Source organism: Suricata suricatta, chromosome 2 (genome assembly GCF_006229205.1).
Source record: "Suricata suricatta isolate VVHF042 chromosome 2, meerkat_22Aug2017_6uvM2_HiC, whole genome shotgun sequence".
NCBI lineage: Eukaryota > Metazoa > Chordata > Mammalia > Carnivora > Herpestidae > Suricata > Suricata suricatta.
Genome location: NC_043701.1, coordinates 87,041,970 through 87,062,559, shown reverse-complemented (window position 1 = coordinate 87,062,559; position 20,590 = coordinate 87,041,970). Strand labels below are relative to the sequence as shown.

General features: G+C 35.7%; 1 protein-coding gene across 1 annotated transcript in view; it reads left to right on the top strand.

The window, feature by feature from the left end:
- Window positions 1-20,590, top strand: part of THSD7A (thrombospondin type 1 domain containing 7A) — a 430,772-nt gene that overhangs the window by 238,608 nt on the left and 171,574 nt on the right. Inside the window, exon 5 of the mRNA XM_029929576.1 lies at window positions 19,660-19,815. Within this exon, the coding sequence (XP_029785436.1) occupies window positions 19,660-19,815 (156 nt within the window). The remainder of the gene's footprint in view (window positions 1-19,659; window positions 19,816-20,590) is intronic.

Sequence of the window (20,590 nt, the reverse complement as noted above, 5' to 3'; positions counted from 1 at the left end):
GTTTGAATAAATAATGGTCAAAAATTTCTGAAATGTACTGAAGAAGAAACCAACAAGTTACATTTGTATACTAAGAAGTTCAGCATAGCCCAAGCAAGATAAATACAATGACACAACAACAAAAATGCATTATGCTAAACTTGTTGTAAGCTAAAGATAGAGCATTTTTAAAGTTGCAAAAGGAAGAAAAACATGGGCATAAAAATAACAAATGAAGGTTGAAATCTTATTGGAGATAATGATTAGGCCATAGAACAATGAAACAGTGTCTTCACTGGAAAGCAATTGTCAGATTTCTATAGCTGGTGAAAATATTGTTCAACACTAGACATGAAAAACTTGACACCTTCAGGAAAGTAAAAGCTGAATTTATTACCAAGCAGTATAGAGAATAGATTGTGAAGATAACATGACTTAACCAATGTTATATTGAACAGGTGATCTACCCTCTCTGTGAACCTGTTTCCTTTTCTCTAAACTGAATAATAAGATTTGTCAAAATTGTAAATGAAAGAATCCATGTACTGCACTTAGAACTGTGACAGACATATACTAAGGTCTCAGGCAATGTGTTCTAAAATATAAAGTAAGACCTACCCTTTAGAATACATTTTCCTTCAACAAAAACTGTGTAATTCAATAATAGTTCGGTTCTGGAGGGGAAAAAGCATTCCCACAATTATACCTTAGACCTTGAGAACTGAGTACCTGCCTTCATGCCCCAGTTCTCTACCTTCCTCCAGAATAACAACCCAGCTTCCATTTGGGTGATAAATTAAGGGTTTGTGGAGATCCCACCATGTCTTCAATCCCAAAGAGCTTTATCCACTAGAACTAAACCCATGGCCTTGAGGGAACACCAGCTTCTTCCTTTCTTATAGTTGTGACTTCTCAGATACATTTGGTACCAGCTTCTCTTATCAGTCTTCACAAGTTAATGTGGCCTCCTAACTGAAATGCAGCTGAGTCCATAGGGAAATTGTCCTCTGGCCAGAGAAAGGAGATGAGAAAAGCTGCAGCCGAAAGGATCCTTCGATGACTCCATCATGAACTCTGACAAAAATGATCTTGACATGAGAACACGAGAACCAAGTTAACCACACGGGAGACAAGATATCTAGTTTTGGATTTGCTCCCAAATTTCCTCTCCAAAATTCTTCTGAGATTGTATGCCACCTGCTTCACTTCAAGGTGAAGCTAGAAGCTTAAAGCCCTCCCCCACCCCTTGCTGCTTGGGTTGTAATGCTGATATGTTTTTCCTCCACATTCAGTGATTCTCTGTGTTAGACTTCATGGATTTTAAAATATATAGCTCTTCATGTAAACTTTGAATGACATGTAATATGAAAAAAACAAGTCCATTCCATCTTTTGAAAACACTCAAATATGGCTTTGGGAATATACAGAAAGTCAACAAAGTAAAAGATGAAGACCTTACCCCACATAATATAAGTGCTCTCGTTTTTGTTCTCCAGAGGGGAAAAATCTGAAATATATGAGATCAAGGAACTTTAAAATAATAGTAGGAGAGATTAGAGTTTTTAAATTGCAAAAAGGGATTTAGAGAAAAAGTAAGGAGGTAATAAGTATGATACTTAAAATTCCATTAAAATAAGAAATGAAAATGAAAAAGTAAAATGAGTAAGATTTGGGATGACTGTAGTAGGCAAGAAATCGGCAGAAACGTAAATGTAAAAGACATAAAGCTTAGATTAAAAAGTTAAACGCTGTGAGATAAAATGTAAGAAGGTTCATTAATAACTAATAAAAATTCAGCTCAAAATGAATTAAGAACTTTAATGTTAAGACCTGAAACCATAAAACTCTTAGTAGGAAACGAGAGGGTAAACTCCTTGGTATTAGTTTTGGTGATGATTTTTTTGGATTTGACACTAAAAACAGGGGACTACATCAAATTACAAAGCTTCTGCACAGCAAAAGGAGCCATCAGCAAAATGGAATGGCAATCTACTGAATGAGAGAAGATACTTGGAAATCACATACTTGGCTAAGGGATTAATATGTAAAATATACAAGCGAACTTGTTTTAATGGTCTTTCCCAGTGAGTCCTCTTTGTCTTTCTCCCACAGATTAATCCTTCTCCTGGAGATATAGTTTTATCAGCCCACAAAAGTGAGTCAGGAAGACCAATATCAAACCTACAGACAGATTTCCTAGTGGTGTTTGAGATGTGCAATGGCCAGTATCTTTGTTCTAAGCACTTTTATTTTAAAAGAATATAATGTATGCTTGGGGAAAGTATCTAAACTCATTTTATATGCTGCCATAAATAAAAATGTGGACTTAGGCTTAGAAAAATGTTCAAGAAGAAATATGTCACCAATAGGAAAAATAAAATACCGCTAGAGAAATAATTCTTAATATTCTTATGCCCCCAAAGTAATAGCAAGCAATTCTTTCCAAAGTGTGTGCAGCTTTGTTCTGGAACATGCATAACATTTTCTAAAAGGTAAGCATTTAGTGCCGTGGTGCTATGGTGTTTTGTGATTAACTTCCGCTCCAATCCTGCATAGCTACGTTTCTCGAAGGATGGTAGGAGCATTACTTGCATCAGAATCAGCTGAAGTGCTTATGGAAAATGTATATTCCTAGGTTATTCCTAGGTTTCAATCCAAATATGGTGAATTAGAATTTACGGGGATGGTACCCAGGAGTCCACTTCCTTAAAACAACCCTTGTCATCATTCCCCATCACCACCAGTAATTGTTACATGCCCTGAAAATCAGAAAGTCCCTGTTGTAAGCTTAAGCATGGATCATGAAAATCATGATTTCTGCTCCGCCGAGTCAAAGAAACTTACCATCACTTTTCACATGTCATACCATGAGTGAGGTGAATATTAGCACCCCTCATGCTATAGAAGACCCTAAAAGTGTCAGAAACTCTATTGTTTGAATATTAAACCTAGACATTTAGTCCACACCTTCTAACTCTGCTAGCAGCTACAGGAAAGGGCAGTTTAATTGGAGGTGGAACAGAACAGGGCAACAATGGAGGTGCAGGGAGAAGGAATGGGGGGAATTTCTGGCAGTTGAAATGTATGGACCCTGATCTTCTGAGTGAGCCGTATGAGAGAATAGAGTGATTACAGTCTAAGTGGTCAAAAACCAAGGAAAACCAACATTACGACAGCCAAGGGGGAGGCATTGGTTGCTCTGACCAAAATCTGGGGGTCATTTTTGGTTTGCAACTTGATTCTTCAAGACATTCTTCTGGCTCTCCCTTCAATATTTTTTAACTCGATTACCTCTTTTTAAAATTTTTTCATTATTTTGATTCAATTTAATATGTAATATAATAACGATTTCAGGAGTAGAATTTAGTGATTCATCACTTACATCTAACACCCAGTACTCATCCCAACAAGCACCCTCCTTAATACCCATCATGCATTTAGCCCATTCCCTCACCCAACACCCCACAAGCAACCCTCATTTATTTCTCTGTATGTATGAGTGTCTTATGGTTTGCCTCCCTCTCTCCTTTTGTCTTATTTTTATTCATTTCCCCTATGCTCATCCATTTTATTTCTTAAATTCCACATTTGGTGAAGTCATATTTATCTTTCATCTTTCTCTGACTTATATCATTTAGTTAGCATAATGCACTCAAGTTCCATCCATGTAGTTGCTCATGGCAAGATTTCATTCTTTTTGGTCACTGAGTAATATTCCATTGTATATATATATATATATACCACATCTTCTTCATCCATTCATCAGTTGATGGACATTTGGGCTCTTCCCATACTTTGGCTATTGTCGATAGTGCTGCTATAAACGTTGGGGTGCATGTGTCCTTTTGAAGCAGCATTTTTATACGCTTTGGATAAATACCTAGTAGTGCGATTGCTGGATCTTAGGGTGGTTCTATTTTTACATTTTTGAGAAGCCTCCATACCATTTTCCAGAGTGGCTGCACCAGTTTGCATTCCCACCAGCAGTGCTAAAGTGTTCCTCTTTCTCCACATCCTCGCCAACATCTTTTATTTCCTGAATTGTTCATTTTAGCCATTGTGACGGGTGTGGTTTTGATTTGTATTTCCCCGGTGAGGGGTGATGTTGAGCATTTTTTCATGTTCTCCCTTCAGTATTTATCTGACAACTTCATCTCCATTTCCAACCCCTGGTCTGGACCATGATCTCTTTCCTGATTTATTTATTGCAGTAACTTCTTAATAGGTATCCCTGTGTCCCATGTCACCCCCCACAGTTGATTCAGCAGCAGAGCAGTCTTTTACATAAAGCTGGCTGCATCATTTTCTGCTGCAACCCCTGCATCAGCGCTGGGCTGCACTCCGGATAAAGTCAGTTTCCCTGCCCTCTCTCTTGTCCCCCTGCCCCGTCTCCGACTCCTCTGCCTCTTGATCTTTCCGCTGCAGTCACACCAGCTTCCTTTGCTGTCCTGGAATGCTGTCTCCACAGCATTTGCTTGGCTAATTCTCTCTCCTCCTTCCAACCTGGTCTCAAATATTTCCCTCTCGAAGAAACTAGATGTGACCCTCCCATTTAAAATTGTATCCCGCCTCCCACACACGCACTTCTACACCCCTTCCTCTGCTCTTCTTTTTTTTTTCTTTTTTCATAGCACTTTTTGCCTTATACTGTGTCAGTTAGTAGTTAGGAAACTTCTGGTTCATCTTGTTTCACCACTCCCTTTATGAGAATGCCAGCTACAAGACAGCTGGCACCTTTCTCTGTTTTGTTGTCTACTAAATCCTAAGGACAGTGTGTATACAGTATGCTTCTGGTACATAGTAGATGCTCAGTAAACATATGTTGATGAATTAAGTAAATATTCATGAGATAGACCTGAACCTGACAAACTATAAGGAGAAATTGAGGACTAATTACAAAGGATTAAATAGAGAACACTAACTAGATTTGGATTCAGAACTGACAGGTAAAATAACGAGAAGGGCCAGAAAACCTGAACGGGCCTGGAACCGAGTAGCCATCCTGACAATTGGTCATTTGTGTTACAGCTCAGGGCACGCACTAATCATGCTTGTGGCTGTTACTTATTTGTTCCAGGTTGTATTTTATGTTTTAACTCCACACCATAGAAGGAAAAGCCACACGGTTTCTCCAAAAGCTTAAGGAAAGTTTATCTTCTCTCCACACAATGATTGGGAAATAGGATCTTAAGAATTCTATACATGAAGATTTTAGGAATGTAATGGAAATTTTGAGGAAAAACAAAATCTCAGACTAGAGATATTTACCTGCTTATAAGCAAGGTGTGGTCAGATAGTAACAGCCGCAGCAATCTGCTGTGGAGAAACTTGAAATAGTGCAAGTTCCGAATAGATTTTCTCCCCAGAAGAACAGGAAAGGGTGGATAAAATGTGTCAGTGAATATGGTTGCACACAATTCTACACTGAAGTCATTATTCACAAATTATTTCTGTCTTTAATATCCCATTAAGCTTGCTGTTAGGGACTGAAGTGTGTCCCCCCAAAAATCACATGTTGAAGTCCTAACCCCCATTGTGACATTTTTGGATACAGGACCTGTAAAGAGGCAATTAAGGTTAAATAAAGTCAAGAGTAGAACCTGAATCCAATAGAACTGGTGTCCTTGCAAGAGGAGGAAGACCTAACAGGCATGTGTGTACACAGCGACCAGATGAGGACACCGCCAGAAGGCAGTTGTCTGTCATTCTTGCCACACCTCTCCTCTGCAGTACCTTGATCTTAGACTATAAGCCTCTAGAACTGTCAGAATATAAATTTCTGTTATTTAAGCCACGTAGTCTGTGGAATTTTGTTATGGCCTCCCTAGCAGACTGACACATTTGGCCATCAGAATAATATTTATAATAAGTATGTGGAGCTGGTGACAGACTTTATTTGATTGGATATTTCAGTTCTTTTTCATTACTCACCTAGAAACAAAAGTTGCAATTCTTTGAAATGCTACCTGCTAAGATTCTCTATCATGTTATTGTGATAACATACAAGCACCAAACTGCTTCTTCTAATTTACACTATCCATTAATGTTATTTTCCAAGTTAATGACTTTGTAAATGGCGATTTGAATCAATAATTGCGTGTTTTGGGAAGATTTCAGGGTGAGTTTTACATAGACAGTGCTACAGCCTGTCCTATTTTTTTTTAATTTTTTTAAATTTTTTAAATGTTTATTTTTGAGATAGAGAAAGAGACAGAGGAGGAGCAGAGGCAGAGAGGCCTTGCAGAGAGAGAAGGATACACTGAATCCAAGCAGGCTCCAGGCTCCAAGCTGTCAGCACAGAGCCTGTTGCTGGGTTCAAACTCACTAATGGTGAGATCATGACCTGAGCTGAAGTCGGCCGCTCAACTGACTGAGCCACCCAGGTACCCATCAGTGTGTCCTATTTTAAAATAGGGGAACCCAATTCCATGTTTACAGTGTTGGACCAGATGGTACATCCTTATAGTAGGAAAGTGAGGTCTTTGTTGCACTGTTGATACAGTTTCTGAAATTTACATATTAACATGATTGGCACTGGTATAAAGATACTTGTTTTGAACAATCTCTTATGTTTTTAAATATTCTTATCTTAACATGAATCAGGATCATTGAGAAATTATCTGACATGTTTGTTCTTATAAATACTTAAAAAGGTAGCACTCTTATGTTTATTAGAGTCAAGACATGACAATGGTTTTTTTTTATCTAGGCAGTATAGCATTGTGAGCATAGGCCTATGGACCATTCTTTCTAAGTCTCAGAAATGATCAATGGAATATACAAATCGAGAAATAAATGGCATCAGCCCTTGAAACAAGGAGAGAGCCCATCTAGAAGCTAAATTCTTCAAGGAGCTTCTATTTGCTAAAATGATATCAGTATAAGATTGAAGGAACAGAGGCCTCAAGGCAAAGGAACAGCCCCTGTGGCATTGAGTGGAGTCGCTGAACAAAGTAGACAGAGATGCTGAGCCCAGCCAGCAGAGTGAAGGCTGGAGACCAGAGCAGTAGTAGGTCCATCACTCAGTGCCCTCCTGACTCTGCTGACATGTGTCATTCCAACAGCAAACCGGGGACAGTGTGTGTGGAGCTCTTTACAGAGAAAGTGGTTTTCTCAGAAATCTGTCCATATCTTTTACAACACAGCTATTGTTGATGTGCTAGCTCCTTCCCATCATCAGTCTCCTCGGCACCCATAATTGACAAGGTAAAAACAGAATATTCAGCTGAGAAGCAAGAAAGAAGGCTATTCTCCTCTTATTTTTAATCTAGACTTAAATACCCTTTACTGGAATATTTTGAAAGACCTCATCTAAATTTATGATATGAACCCACTGTAACTTCCACTTGACTAAACCAAAATGGAGCAAGCCTAGACCTTCTTTACCTCCCCAACAATAAACAAGCAGAAAAGCCAAGAGGCCTCTGTAAAAGTACTTCAGTTCCAAATACAGAGACTTCCAAAACAGTGTAACCTAGAAAAAAAATTTAATGCTTTATGACCTAGTCAAATATTGTGATTTGTGATCTCACCAAAATTCAAGAGGTAATCTGAGCAGCAAACACAAGCAAGCACAAAGAAGAAGCAAACTGTGATAAAGTAGGGGATGAAAATCAAGGCTATCAATTTCTGAATTGCACAGGAGAAGTTCTGAGTCTGTAGGATAATGAAGAATTAACTATGATGAAGAAAATGATCTCAAGAACTATCACACATGTTTTCTACAACTATACAGACGGTCCTTGATGCAGAATGGTTCAATCTAGGATTTTTCAATTCTATGGTGGTGTGAAGAGATACATAATCAGTAGAAGATGGACTTGGAATTTAGAATTTTTAATTTTTTTCAGGGATAGTAGTAGGAGTTGTGATATTCTCTCATGATGCCGAGACAGTAGCAAAGCTGCAACTCCCAGCCAGCCACATGATCATGAAGGTCGACAGCCAAGATATCTGCAACCATTCTGTTTTTCACTTTTAGTATTCAGTAAATTAAATGAGATAGTCAACACTTTTTATGAAATAAACTGTAGGTTAATGTAAATGTTCTGAGCATGTTTCAGGTAGCCTAGGCTAAGTAAACTCTGATGTTTGATAGGTTAGATGCATTAAATGCTTCCTTGGCTTAATGGTATTTTCAACTTATGTTGGATTTATTAGGAACATAACAGCATACATCAAGGAAGATCTGTGTAATGTCTTGAGTTAATATAAGAAAATATTTATCAAAAATAATAGTTCAATCTGAGTTAACCATAGCCAGAAAGGACTGGCAGTGAGCTTTGAAACTCATTTAATACTGAGAGATAATTCTCAACCATTGTTATAAATAGAGTTCCAAAACTGATCAAAGAATAAGTGTATTATCTTAAAAACAGTGCCCTATATTATTAAAAAGAAATTGACTATTTTATGTCTCCATAAGTATATCAGTCTGAAAAAGATAAAAGAAATTTTTGTGGTAAGATACAAGAACATCTTCAAAAACTTTCAGCAATCACTGTTACATGTAGAACTTGATTAATTTTCAAATAAAAGCTTTCTTTATTTGCTTGACATCAATTCTTGAGAGTAAATTTATAGTGCCTCTAGGTGACATGGGAGTGGGTTCAGTAGAACCTTCTTGGAATTAAAACTGCTTTGGTTAAATATACCTTAAATTACTTTGATACATTTATAATAAGAAAAAAAAATCACTGTTGACACTGTTATTGGCCTTACAGCACCCTTTGGCATATGATTCCTAACATGAAGGTAGAGCTTTACACAGAGAAGGCATTTAATACTTACTTTAACTGACTGAATGACAGAATAACAAATAAAAGGAAAGCTACTTGTAACTGATTTTATTTTTAAGTCTTTGGAATCTCTTGTCAGTTCCTATACAGAAATTAAGATTTAAATCCAAGAGAATTTCTTTGTAATTGTGAATTAGCACTCAAATAAGCTTGTTCAAAGAAAGAATGCTATTTCAAGAAAAAGGGGGGTTTTCAGGGAAGACAATGGACCATAAATGCAACATCAGGAGGTTTTGAATGCCTAAAATGCTCTGCTGTTTTGCTAAATGAATGAATGAATTATTAAACTATTGCGTTTTTTTCAACCTTTATACTCTAATATATCCTTTGAATGACTACCTAAAAGACATATTATTTTACAAATAGGTCTGAAGTAGACTGAGTATGAGAACTCTGATTTAAAATATTTTGAGAATCCAAATATATATTTCCATGGTGAAAAACAGTTAAAGTGTACCTGTGGCATATTAGAATTAGAACAAAAATTATTTAGCTTAAAAAAAATTCAGTGGTAAAAATGGATGACAGTCTAGACTGTTCCTTATTAAAATGCTGAGGATTCGTTTTGCAGATGAATTTTCCCACTACCCCCCCTTCCTTCTGTCACTCCTCACAACAATAACCAAATAGGCTGTTTTAAGAACTCACTGCATTTTGTAGTCAAGGCACCCTTCATATTAGACTTCTGGGAGTTGTTAGAAATGGAGGAAGACCATGGCTTCTACTAATTGCCATATCCTAGTCTAGCAGAGAGAGTAAAAGCACAGCCTCTGACGTCAGATGTCAGCTGCCATTAACTAGCTGTGTGATCTTAGGCAAATTACTTAATCTCTCTGTTCCTCGTTTTCCTCATCTTCATATTTGGGATTACAGTTATACCTATGTCATGAGATTGCTGTGAGGATTCAAAAATTAACTTGGTAAATTCAGTAGAAGTATCTGTTTTTGTTATTATCAGTGTAAATGCAGAACATTTTATTTGAATAGTAATTTAATTGGACAGCATGTTCTTGATAGACATTTAGTTATTATTCCCAACTGACACACAGAAGTCAGAATAATTCTCACTGCTAGACTTTCAGGGTTGATGTTGAATTACCTTGATAGCCTCATTATATTATTGTGTTAAAATGGCACACACTATTTCATAATCTTCATTTTTAAAATATTTTTAATTTCATATTTTGAATTCATCAAATATATTAGTGTGTATATGTCTGTACTTATATAGATATATATAACTGAAACGTCCTCATGTATCCTTCCAAGGTCGCAGGGAATAGTAGCTTGAGATCCACACTGAAGGAGGCAGACCGCCTGGATATAAAACCAAAATCTACAATTTCCTAATTTAGTGACTTGGGAGAAAGTTACTTAACTTCTCTTCTTCATATTTAGTTTCCCCATTTGAGAAATAATTATTTCTTCCCCCATATGGGGTAACTGAAATACCCACCCTCATGGAGTTTTGTAAAAATTAAATAAGTTAGTCTTCATTAAGTACTTTAAGACTTTGTTACATTGCTTAGCACATGTAAATACTAATGGGCATTTGTTATTAAACAAATACATCCCACTCTTTCCACAAGTAGAACTCCTATTCTAATTTTATGTTTAATATTCTTTGTTTTTCTTTTTGTATTGACTTGTCTATACTCTTTAGCCATAGACCACCAGGGACACACCTGTATTTGAACAAGTTGGGTTTACTGAACAATAAAGAACCCATACCATGGGCAATGGTGAGCATCGCAGTAAAAGTGTCAAAAGCAGTTATTATAGGATTTAGGCTACTTAAGTGATTTTTAGGAGAATTTAAATAAACAGACTTTGCCTTGTATTGAATGCTATAAGGAGGCAAGGATAATGTGACAGGGTATCTTGATAAATGTTATTTGCAAAAAGGAAACTCTGGAGGGAGGCTAAAGCTATAATTGATTTTTTTTAAGCAGAACTCATTATCTGGGAAAGGGGAATGTTTGATATTCTTATGGTTCTCATAGTGACCTTGTTTTTACTTAGACAAATTAAGTAGTCTTAATTTTTGTCTTACTCCATCATAGTCTAGAATTATCTAAGTTGACTCTGAAATTGTGTCTCTATGATGATGGCAAAGCTCTGAGTGCCAGGCCAGCTCCCTAAAACCTGCCTGAGAGTACCAGGTGGACCACAGTGGTTATTTTTCTCTTTCCCAGACTTATGTTTTTATCTCAAAACACAATGCTATTGCTTGTTTTTTAAAACTTTATATGGATGATATCATTTAGTATATATTCTTCTTGAACTTTCTTCACTTTTTTGGTATATATGGTTAATCATATGACTGTGTTCTAGTTCATTTATTTCCACCTCTGTATAGTGTTATATAGTATGGACAAGCCTAATTTAATATTTACTTTTTGTTGGACACGAGTTATTTATGGATATTTGCAATTATAAACAATGTTTCAGTGATAATTCTTACAATATTTACTCAGGTAAATGTCTGATGGTTTTTCTATGGTATATACCTAGTAGTATGCTCATCTTTAACCATAGTTAAAATTTCCAAATTATTCCCTAAAATGTTAAAAAATAAATTAGACTTCTTCCAGCAATGTTCAACTATTCTGTCTGCTTTAGATCTCCTCCAGCACTTGATATTGTCAAACTTTGAAATTTTTGACAAACTAGTGGATATAAATGTCATTTCAGATTTTTTACTTTTCTATTCAGTCTGATAGTCTTTGGCTTTTACTGGTTAAAAGTTTAGTCTTTTACATTCATTTCCTCTGCCTTACTCTCTTTGTTCCATTTTTTTGTGTATTTTATTTTGTTTTTCTCTTTTTTGGCTTACTTTGAATTTATTGCAGCACTTTTGTTTTTATTACAATTGTTTCCCTAGGTTTGGAAGTTATACATCCTTATCCTATTTATAAAAACAGATTACTTTAAAATATCAAGGTACAGACTCAAACAGTCTGTAATTAATCTGTTTATCTTCTTATGGGCTTCACCAACCTACATATTATGTAGTCTTGTATTTTAGTTCTATCTTGTGTTTTTTGACTCTCTCTATTAGTTTTCTGCTACCATAATAGATTGCTGCAAACTTAGCACCTTAACTTAGAGTTCTGTAGATCACAACTCTGACATGGGTCTCTCCAGGCCAAAATTCAAAGACCTGGGGGAGTTAACATTACTTCCTGGGGGTTCTGGGGGAGGACCTCTTTCCTTCTTCATTTTGGGTTGTTGGCAGAATTTAGTACCTTGCAGTTGGAGTAACAGAATCTCCATTTCCTTGCCGGTTGTCCCTCTGGGAAATGTTCTTAACTTCTAGAGGCCACTCATATCCTTTGGCTCTTCCCCCACTTCCTTCAGAGTCATCAGTAGCAACACAGGTCCCTCCCTTCCTTTGAATTTCTTCTTTTTCTTCCATCTCATCTTTCTGACCCATTTGGGAAAGAGGCTCTGCTTTTAAGGACTCATGTGGCTAGACTGGACCTGCCTGGATAATCCCAAATGATTTCCTCATCTCAAGGTTTGAAACCTGAATCACATCTATATAGTCCTTTTTTTCCATCATGATAATCTATTCATGGATTCCAAAGACTAAAACATTGAATCTTTGGGGGACCATTATTCTACCTACCATGCTCCCCTATTTAATCATTATAATTATTTTTTACATTGAACATTTACTTTTACTCACATGTAATATTTTCTTTGATTGCCATTCCATCTGGCATCTTAGACCCTGCTTCTGTATTCATGTTCCTTTTAATGAGAAATAAGTCCTTTGAAAATTTCTTTAATGCTGGTCTATTATAGTTAAATTTTCATTTCTGTCTGAAAATGTCTGCTTTTGTCCTAATAATTAAAGAACCCTAGATAAGCAACTCTAGGCCTCCTACCAAGCCATTAAAACTGAAAGTTAGCTGACCTGGGATCAGTAATGTTCCACAGAAGAGGCCAGCTTTAGGACTCTTGTGATAATTTTTCTTTCTTGTGATCTCAGTTGTAAAATTGAACGGTTTTATTTTTAAATAACATATATGCTTCTGTTTCTGGGAAAATAGAGGAAATGTCATTTTTTCTAACACTACATAGTAAACAAGTCATAAGACAACTCTGGAAGTTGAAAGAGAGTGCAGACAAGCTAGAGATCCTAAGACCCAAGGACAACCAGGTGATATTTTCTGCCTTTCATATCTCAGACTGGGAGTGAGGGAAGCCAGCAATCCAGAAATACCAGTGGGTGCAAATTTTTAAAATTCCTTAACACATCTCTTCTCTGTTGCAATATAATTGTTATTATTTTCTATATTGTACATTGCTTCAAGTGCAATATAAAGAGAGGAACCTATTCTGTATCTAGAAAAAAATTAACTTGTAATGGGAAAAAGACACCAGTTGGTAGAGTAGATTTAAAATTATGCCGCAACTATACATGTTCTGCAAGAAACTCACCTCAACTATAACAGTGTACCCAGACTGAAAGTAAAAGAGAGGGAGCAGTATGTCACGGAAATAGTATCAAAAGAAAAGCAGGAGTGCTATGTTAGTATCAGATAAATTAGACATAAAAACAAAAAAATAGAGAAGGACATTATATAATGATAAAAGAGTCAATCCACCAAGATGACAAAAAAATACTAAATGTGTATATACTAAACAATATACCATGAAGTATGTGAACAAAAGCTGATAGAACTAAAAGAAACATACACATTTAAAATTAAAATCAAAGATGACAATATCCTAGTCCCAATTATTAGTAGAACTGGGAAGAAAATCAATAAGCATTTAGTAGAACTGAACAGCACCATCATCCAACAGACTCTAATGGACATCTACAGACCACTCCATCCTATAAGAATAGACTACATCTTCAGGTGTCTGCAGAGCAAATACCAAGGTAGACAATCTCCTGATTCATAGAACAAGCCAACAAATTTAAAAGCATTTAAATCATACAAGAATGTGTTCTCTGAGCACAACTGGATTCAAGTTAGAATTCTGTCACAGGAAGATAATAGTAAAATTTTCAAACACTGTGGAAAATCAATGACACACTTAAGTAACCCATATGTGGAAAAGGAATTCTCAGGAAAAATCAAAATACTTTGAACTGAATGAAAATAAAAATATATCAAAATCTGTGTGACACAGCTAAAGCAGTGCCGAAATTCACAATTCTAAATGCTTACATGAGAAAAGAGGATGAGACAGAAATCAAAGTGATCTGCGCTCCCGCTTCAAGAAACAAGGAAAAGGAGCAAAATAAAATGAAAGCCAGCAGAAGGAAAGAAATAATAAAAATAAGAACAAATGGTAATCAGTGAAATTGAAAACAAAACCAATAAAGAAAATCAATGAAATAAACAGCTGATTCCTTAAACAGATCATTAAAATGGAAGCTTCTACCAAGGCTGAGAACATGAAGAGAGAAATAGAGGATATCATCATAGACCTTACAGCCAGCAAAAGAATAACAAGGGAACACAGCAGCTTTATACACATAAATTTGACAATGTAGACAAAATGGAAGGAATAAAAAATTCAATGAGAAAAACACAATCTACTATAATTTGCTCAATATGAAATAGATTATTTTTATCTAGAAAATAGAAAAAGAGGGGACAAAGTACAAGAAGATAACTACAGACCAAAATCCCTAATGAATATAGATAGAAAAATCCTTAACAAACTATTAGCAGATAGAATTCAGTAATAAATTATAATAATTAATGACTAGAATAAGTGCAGTTATTCAGGGATATAAGGCTGGTTCACTGTTGAAAACTAAACTGGTGTAATTCACCATATTAACAGGGTAAAAAAATTCACTTGCTACTATTAGTCATGGTAGAAAAAAAAAACATTTGGCAAAATTTAACACCCACTAGTAATAAAAATCCCAGAAAAAAAGAGAAATAGAAAGTAATACCCACATTTTGATTTAAAAAAAAAACCTATAAAAACATTTAGCCAAGGGGTGCCTGGGTGGCTCAGTCAGTTAAGCGTCTAACTTTGGATCAGATCATGATCTTGTGGTCCAGTCTGAGTTTGAACCTTGCGTCAGGCTCTGTGCTGACAGTTGAGAGCCTGGAACCTGCTTTGAATGCAGTGTCTCCTTCTCTCTGCCCCTCCCTTGGTTGCTCTGTCTCTGTCTTTGTCTCTGTCTCTCTGTCTCTCTGTCTATCTCTGTCTCCCTCTCTCAAAAATAAACAAACATTAAAAAAATTTTTAGGGGCACCTGGGTGACTCAGTCGGTTAAGCATCCAACTTTGGCTCAGGTCATGATCTCATGGTTGGTGGGTTCGAGCCCCGCATCGGGCTGTGTGCTGACAGCTAGCAGAGCCTGGAGCCTGCTTCAGATTCTGTGTCTGACCCTCTCTCTCTGACCCTCCCCTGTTCACACTCTCTCTCTCAAAAATAAATAAAGCATTAAAAATAAATAAAAATAAGTACAAAATTTTTAAAGAAAACATATAGCCAACATTATACTTAGTAATGAAACACTTAATATATTTTTCCCTAAGATTAGAAAAAAAGGGACTGTAGACAATCCTTGCCTTATCCCTGAATTACTCTAATGTCTCCATGGCTTTCTTCTCTGTTATGTTTTCACTTGGCCTTCTTATAAGGACACCAGTCATTGGAGTTAAAGCTCACTCTAGTCCAATTAAATACATTTTCAATGACCTTATTTCTAAATAGGGCCATGTTGTGAAATTCTAGCAGACTGAATCTGAGGGGGTAGGGAGACACAGGGAGACACTGTTTAACCCAATATAGGTACCCTAGTTTTATCGGTGTCAGTATCCTAGTTGTCACATTATACTGTAGGTTTTTGAGATCTGATTACTGGGGTAACTGGTAAAGGATAAATAGGATCTCTGTGATGTTACAATGTCATGTGAATCTGTAATTATCTCATAATGAAGTATTTAGTTTTAAAAATCATATTTGCTGAGGCAAATATGGGGTGGTTCAGTAGGTTAAGCGTCTGACTCAATTTTGGCTCAGGTCGTGATTTCATGGTTTGTGAGCTCAAGCCCCACGCCTGGCTCCATACCGACAGCATGGAGCCTGCTTGGGATTCTCTCCTTCTCTCTGCCCCTCCCCTGGTCATGCTCTCTCTCTCTGTGTCTCTCTGTGTGTCTCAAATAAAAGTTAAAAAAATTTAAATCATATTTGCTATTCTTAAGGGTTATATAGTGAATGTATCTTCAGAATAGTTCATTGGGCCCATTGCTGAAAACAAATACCTTAAATTTATTTTCTGTGTATTATAGCTGTATATTATATTTTTCCATTGTAATGCTCTAAAGATAAAAATACAAAGATATTTCAGATGTATAAAAATGTACTGGTCTCATTTTGTTTTGTTTTATTAAGTCTAGAAAAGTTTGGACATTCTTTTATTACCTCTCAAAGAATGCAAGGTACATATAATTGAATACCCTTTGAATCAGATGAAAACAATAAAATGTCCCCTTTATTTTTGGGAGATCAACAATAAGACTTTTAGAAAATATTTTTAAATATTTTTTTTGAAAGAGAGAGTCAGAGACAGAGACAGACAGAATCCAAAGCAAACTGTAGGCTCTTCTGAGCTGTCAGCACAGAGCCCTTTGTGGGACTCAAACTCACGAACTGCAAGATCATGACCTGAGTTGAAGTTGGACACTTAACTGATTAAGCCACCCAGGCTCCCCAGCAGTAAGACATTTTTTTAAAAAAATTAATAAAGTTTCTTTGAAACTTAGACTGAATGAACAATATTTTAAGTGATAAAACTATACAAGAATAATGACTGAACCATTCCTAGGAATTCAAATCTCAGTATTTGAGAATATGGGATGAGCAGTAGACACTGAGTTATATAATACCGAACTATAGGAATTAGATGTCACAGATTAGAATCTAGTGCATTCTTCTGTGTCTGTCTGTCCTTCACTTATTGAATCACATTGATTCCAAATAATTCATGGGCAAAAATGGAATTGGCATACAGATTTGGGAGCTCAGCTAGTATCTATTATTAAAAAATAATATATACTCTACTTACCAAAAAACTATAAGGAAAATCACCAAAGAAATAGAATCATATGCAAAAGAAATCTATATTAATTAATTAATTAATTTATATTTATCTATAACTTAAAGCATCTTAATTTCTCTATGAGCTTCTAAATGTGAACCATGTAATATATGTATAAGTATTTATATTGGTAAAGGGATCTATAAAGTTGAGGTTATTTTTCAATAACTTTATCTCAGTATAGACTTGGTTAGCTTAATAGATCTGAAGAGTATTTTGCTTTCAGCAGTCTTTCTCAAGGCTTTATTCATCACATTTCTCTTTTAACAGCCCAAGAACATTCTTATGACTGATTATTCTATTTGATTCATTCAAAATACACCAAAAGCTAGAATTTTTAAAAATGACGACTTATTAGAAACACAATGTTTTATACTGTTTTCTTGATAAAACCCGTTTCCCTTCTAAAGTTTTCAACCTTACATATAAACTATACTTCCTCAGGCTCTAATAGTCCTCACAACTGCATAGTTAAGGAAGACTTTGCTAAAAGTAGACTTCCCTTTGTAGTAACCGTAATTTCCAAAAGAATATAACACTAAATTCTAAGTTACTTTTAGTCAATTGAAAGAAAAAAATGGAGACTTTTCAGTTAATTTCTATTTGGTTGCTAATTTAAATGATAGTCTGAAAGATTACACAAGTGAACAAATTGCTTCTGTTACTTCTCAGTTAAAGGAGTTTTTGTACATTCTGTAACTTTGTATTTGTCAAGACCAATGGAATATATATATATATATATACATATATATATATTTATATAAGGAGATTTAGTATAGGAAGTGGCTCCCACAGATATGGGAATGAAGTCACTGGGATACTTTCCTGGTTCCTGGTTTTCCAGAACCAGGAATACTCTGATGTCCAAGAGCAGGGAAAGATGGATTCCCCAGCTCAGAAAGAACGTTATTTTACAAATTTCCACCTTTTTGTTCTATTGGGGCTTTCAATAGGTTGCATAATGCCCTACCCACATTGGTTAGGGCTGTCTTCTTCACTCAGTCTACTGATTCAGATGCTTATCTTTTCCCCAAATGTCCTCACAGACATACCTAGAAACAGTGTTTTATTAGCTTTGTGGGTATCCCTTTGTCCAGACAAGTTGACACATAAAGTTAACCATCACAAGACTCTCACACCTGTAAGGATATTAATTTTTTTTCATTTTATGTGAAATATGTGTCATTGATGTCAAGTTATTTTTTTTTATATTCTAAGACGTGAAGCACTTATTTCTGTATTTTCTGTCATCAGTGTACCAAATACTCTCATTGTTGGAAAGCAATAAAAGTAATCATTTTTGGCTTTGGCTGACATTACAAGACATAGCGGCAATAATTCTGATAAACTTCAGTGAGAATGTTCATGGTGCTCTATATAGTAAGCAAATTAGGAGTGTCCTGATCATTTATTTTCACTGAAGTGGGTAGAGTCCGGGAGGAGTGAGAGGAAAGAGGAGAGAGAGAAGTTGAGTGCTCTGAAGAGGAAAAAGAAAAATTAAAATATAGAATAATTTTCAGAACTGAAAAACTATTTTAGAAAGAGGAGTTAATATAATAGCCTTCAGGTAGTATCTATGACCATGGGCGTTTGTACTTGCAGAAAATTGAGGGATGTACAATGCCTACCGTTTGCCTTAGAGTTTAAACTACAAGCAAGTATATTTAGTATGTTTATTTAAAAGTTAGGATAATATAGTTTAAAATATCTTAACTTCTCCATGAGCTTCTAAGTGTAACCCATGTGTTTGGAATTTGATAGTTCTTTACGTAAAGAGAATGGGAATTCTCTAAGACCTCCCCTATTTCAGTCCTTTATGAAAGGGTGGGTGTTCCAAATTATCAGACCTAAAGAACTAGCTTTTTTATTAAAGGAATGTCTAAGACGTTTCCTTCTTGAAATTTATACCACAAAAGCAACTACAGCTGTATATTATATATTGCTAAACCTGATTTTCTTCTGCTGTCCCTAAAATATTTTTCTCTCTTAGTCATTTTTAACTAGAACTGTGGATACATGTTGACATTAATTGGTCAACTGTGTCTTATACAAAATAGCCAAACTCCAGGCATCAAAATAGAAAAGAAACAAGGGTAAGCAAAAGTAGATGGGTTCATTGGTCAACTTATGAACAGATATAGCCAATTATAAACTAGTTGCCTTAACAATTCTGAGATTTGGATCATATAGGTAGATAATGTATACCGTAAAAGTTCTGGAAAGTATCTGGAGAGTCCTCTAGCTGGAGGTGGAGAGAGACACCACATTGGTGGCATAAGCTCTTACTTTATTATATCTCTTACTTTATTATATCCTCTCTTTGGACCAAAATGGAAAGGAGACTGCTCCAGCAGAAGCCATGAAGTGGAGACTTTTTCCATATATATTATTATATATTATTATGTTATTGCCATTGGCCCTGTGCCACTGTGTTGCGTCCTCTAAAGCAGATTCCACTTACTTAGAATCTAAATATAGAATTTTAGAGATAAAATTAACCTTAAGGATTCTTTTACTGATTAGGAAAGTTAGACTTAACGTTATTAATCACATGGCTAATAAGTAGTAAAGCTAGAGATAACCAATCTCCAAGACTTCTAGTCCAGTTTCCTTGGACTACACTATACTGCTTCCCTCTCCCCCCATTCTTGCTCCTTTTTTCCTAGGATATAGCGAAGAAGCAGTGGAATAATGTGTTAGTGACGCTTGTCTATACACACACAGAAAAGTCATATTGTTGACTATCACAGTTTGTTTAATTCTCAAGAGATCTTTGTATTTTTCTCTAAACAGCCTCAAAACCAGTGGACTTGAAATCATGCACTGGCCCTGTCCCTAATACTACACAGCTGTGCCACATTCCCTGTCCTATTGAATGTGAGGTGTCACCTTGGTCAGCTTGGGGACCTTGTACTTATGAAAACTGTAATGACCAGCAAGGCAAAAAAGGTACGTCCTATTAACATGACATGCTTAAAACTCTCATCAGTTGAATCAAATGTGAATTATTTTAAAATGCTCCTCCCTGTTACTTGTGATTATTCATTTGTGATATTTTCCAGAATGGCTAAAGAGTATTGATTGCAAAAGATGAATAAATCTACTCTGATGTTGGTACCAGAACATTAAAACTGAAGTGAATTATCTAAATCTTTGTCCACTTATCTGTAAGAGGGATGTAATATCTGCTACGCAAGTTTTCTCTAAAGAATCAATGGGATAATAAACATAAACCACTTTCTTCAATGCCTCATCCATAGCTCGTCCTCAATAGACAGAACTCCTTATTACTTTAAAGGTAAAAAAGGGGAAAAAAAAGCTCTATTGTTTTTATGAGGCAAATGATATATCTATAAGGAGTCAAATAAATGCAGTGGTTTCCTGCATGTGGCGAACATGAGGAGGTAATTTTCACATGATCTAGTAATTGAATACATTTTCTTGTTTCCTTTCAAAGACAGTCTTCCAGTGATTCTAATATGTTTACATAGTAATAAACAGACATTACTTTGGTGTGCACTGTCAGAAGGACAATAGTCAGGTGCTGTTCGACCACAGAGCATGAATCTGAAGACTCCTCATTGGAGCCCAGATGCCTTATATCATTAGTTTATATTTCCAGGGGGTCTAAAATCAACTGAGGCTCAAACTGACCATTTATCTGGGACCATGCAACTTCTCAGAGGTATCATTTCAAATTTAATTATGTGATAGTGTTGAAGAA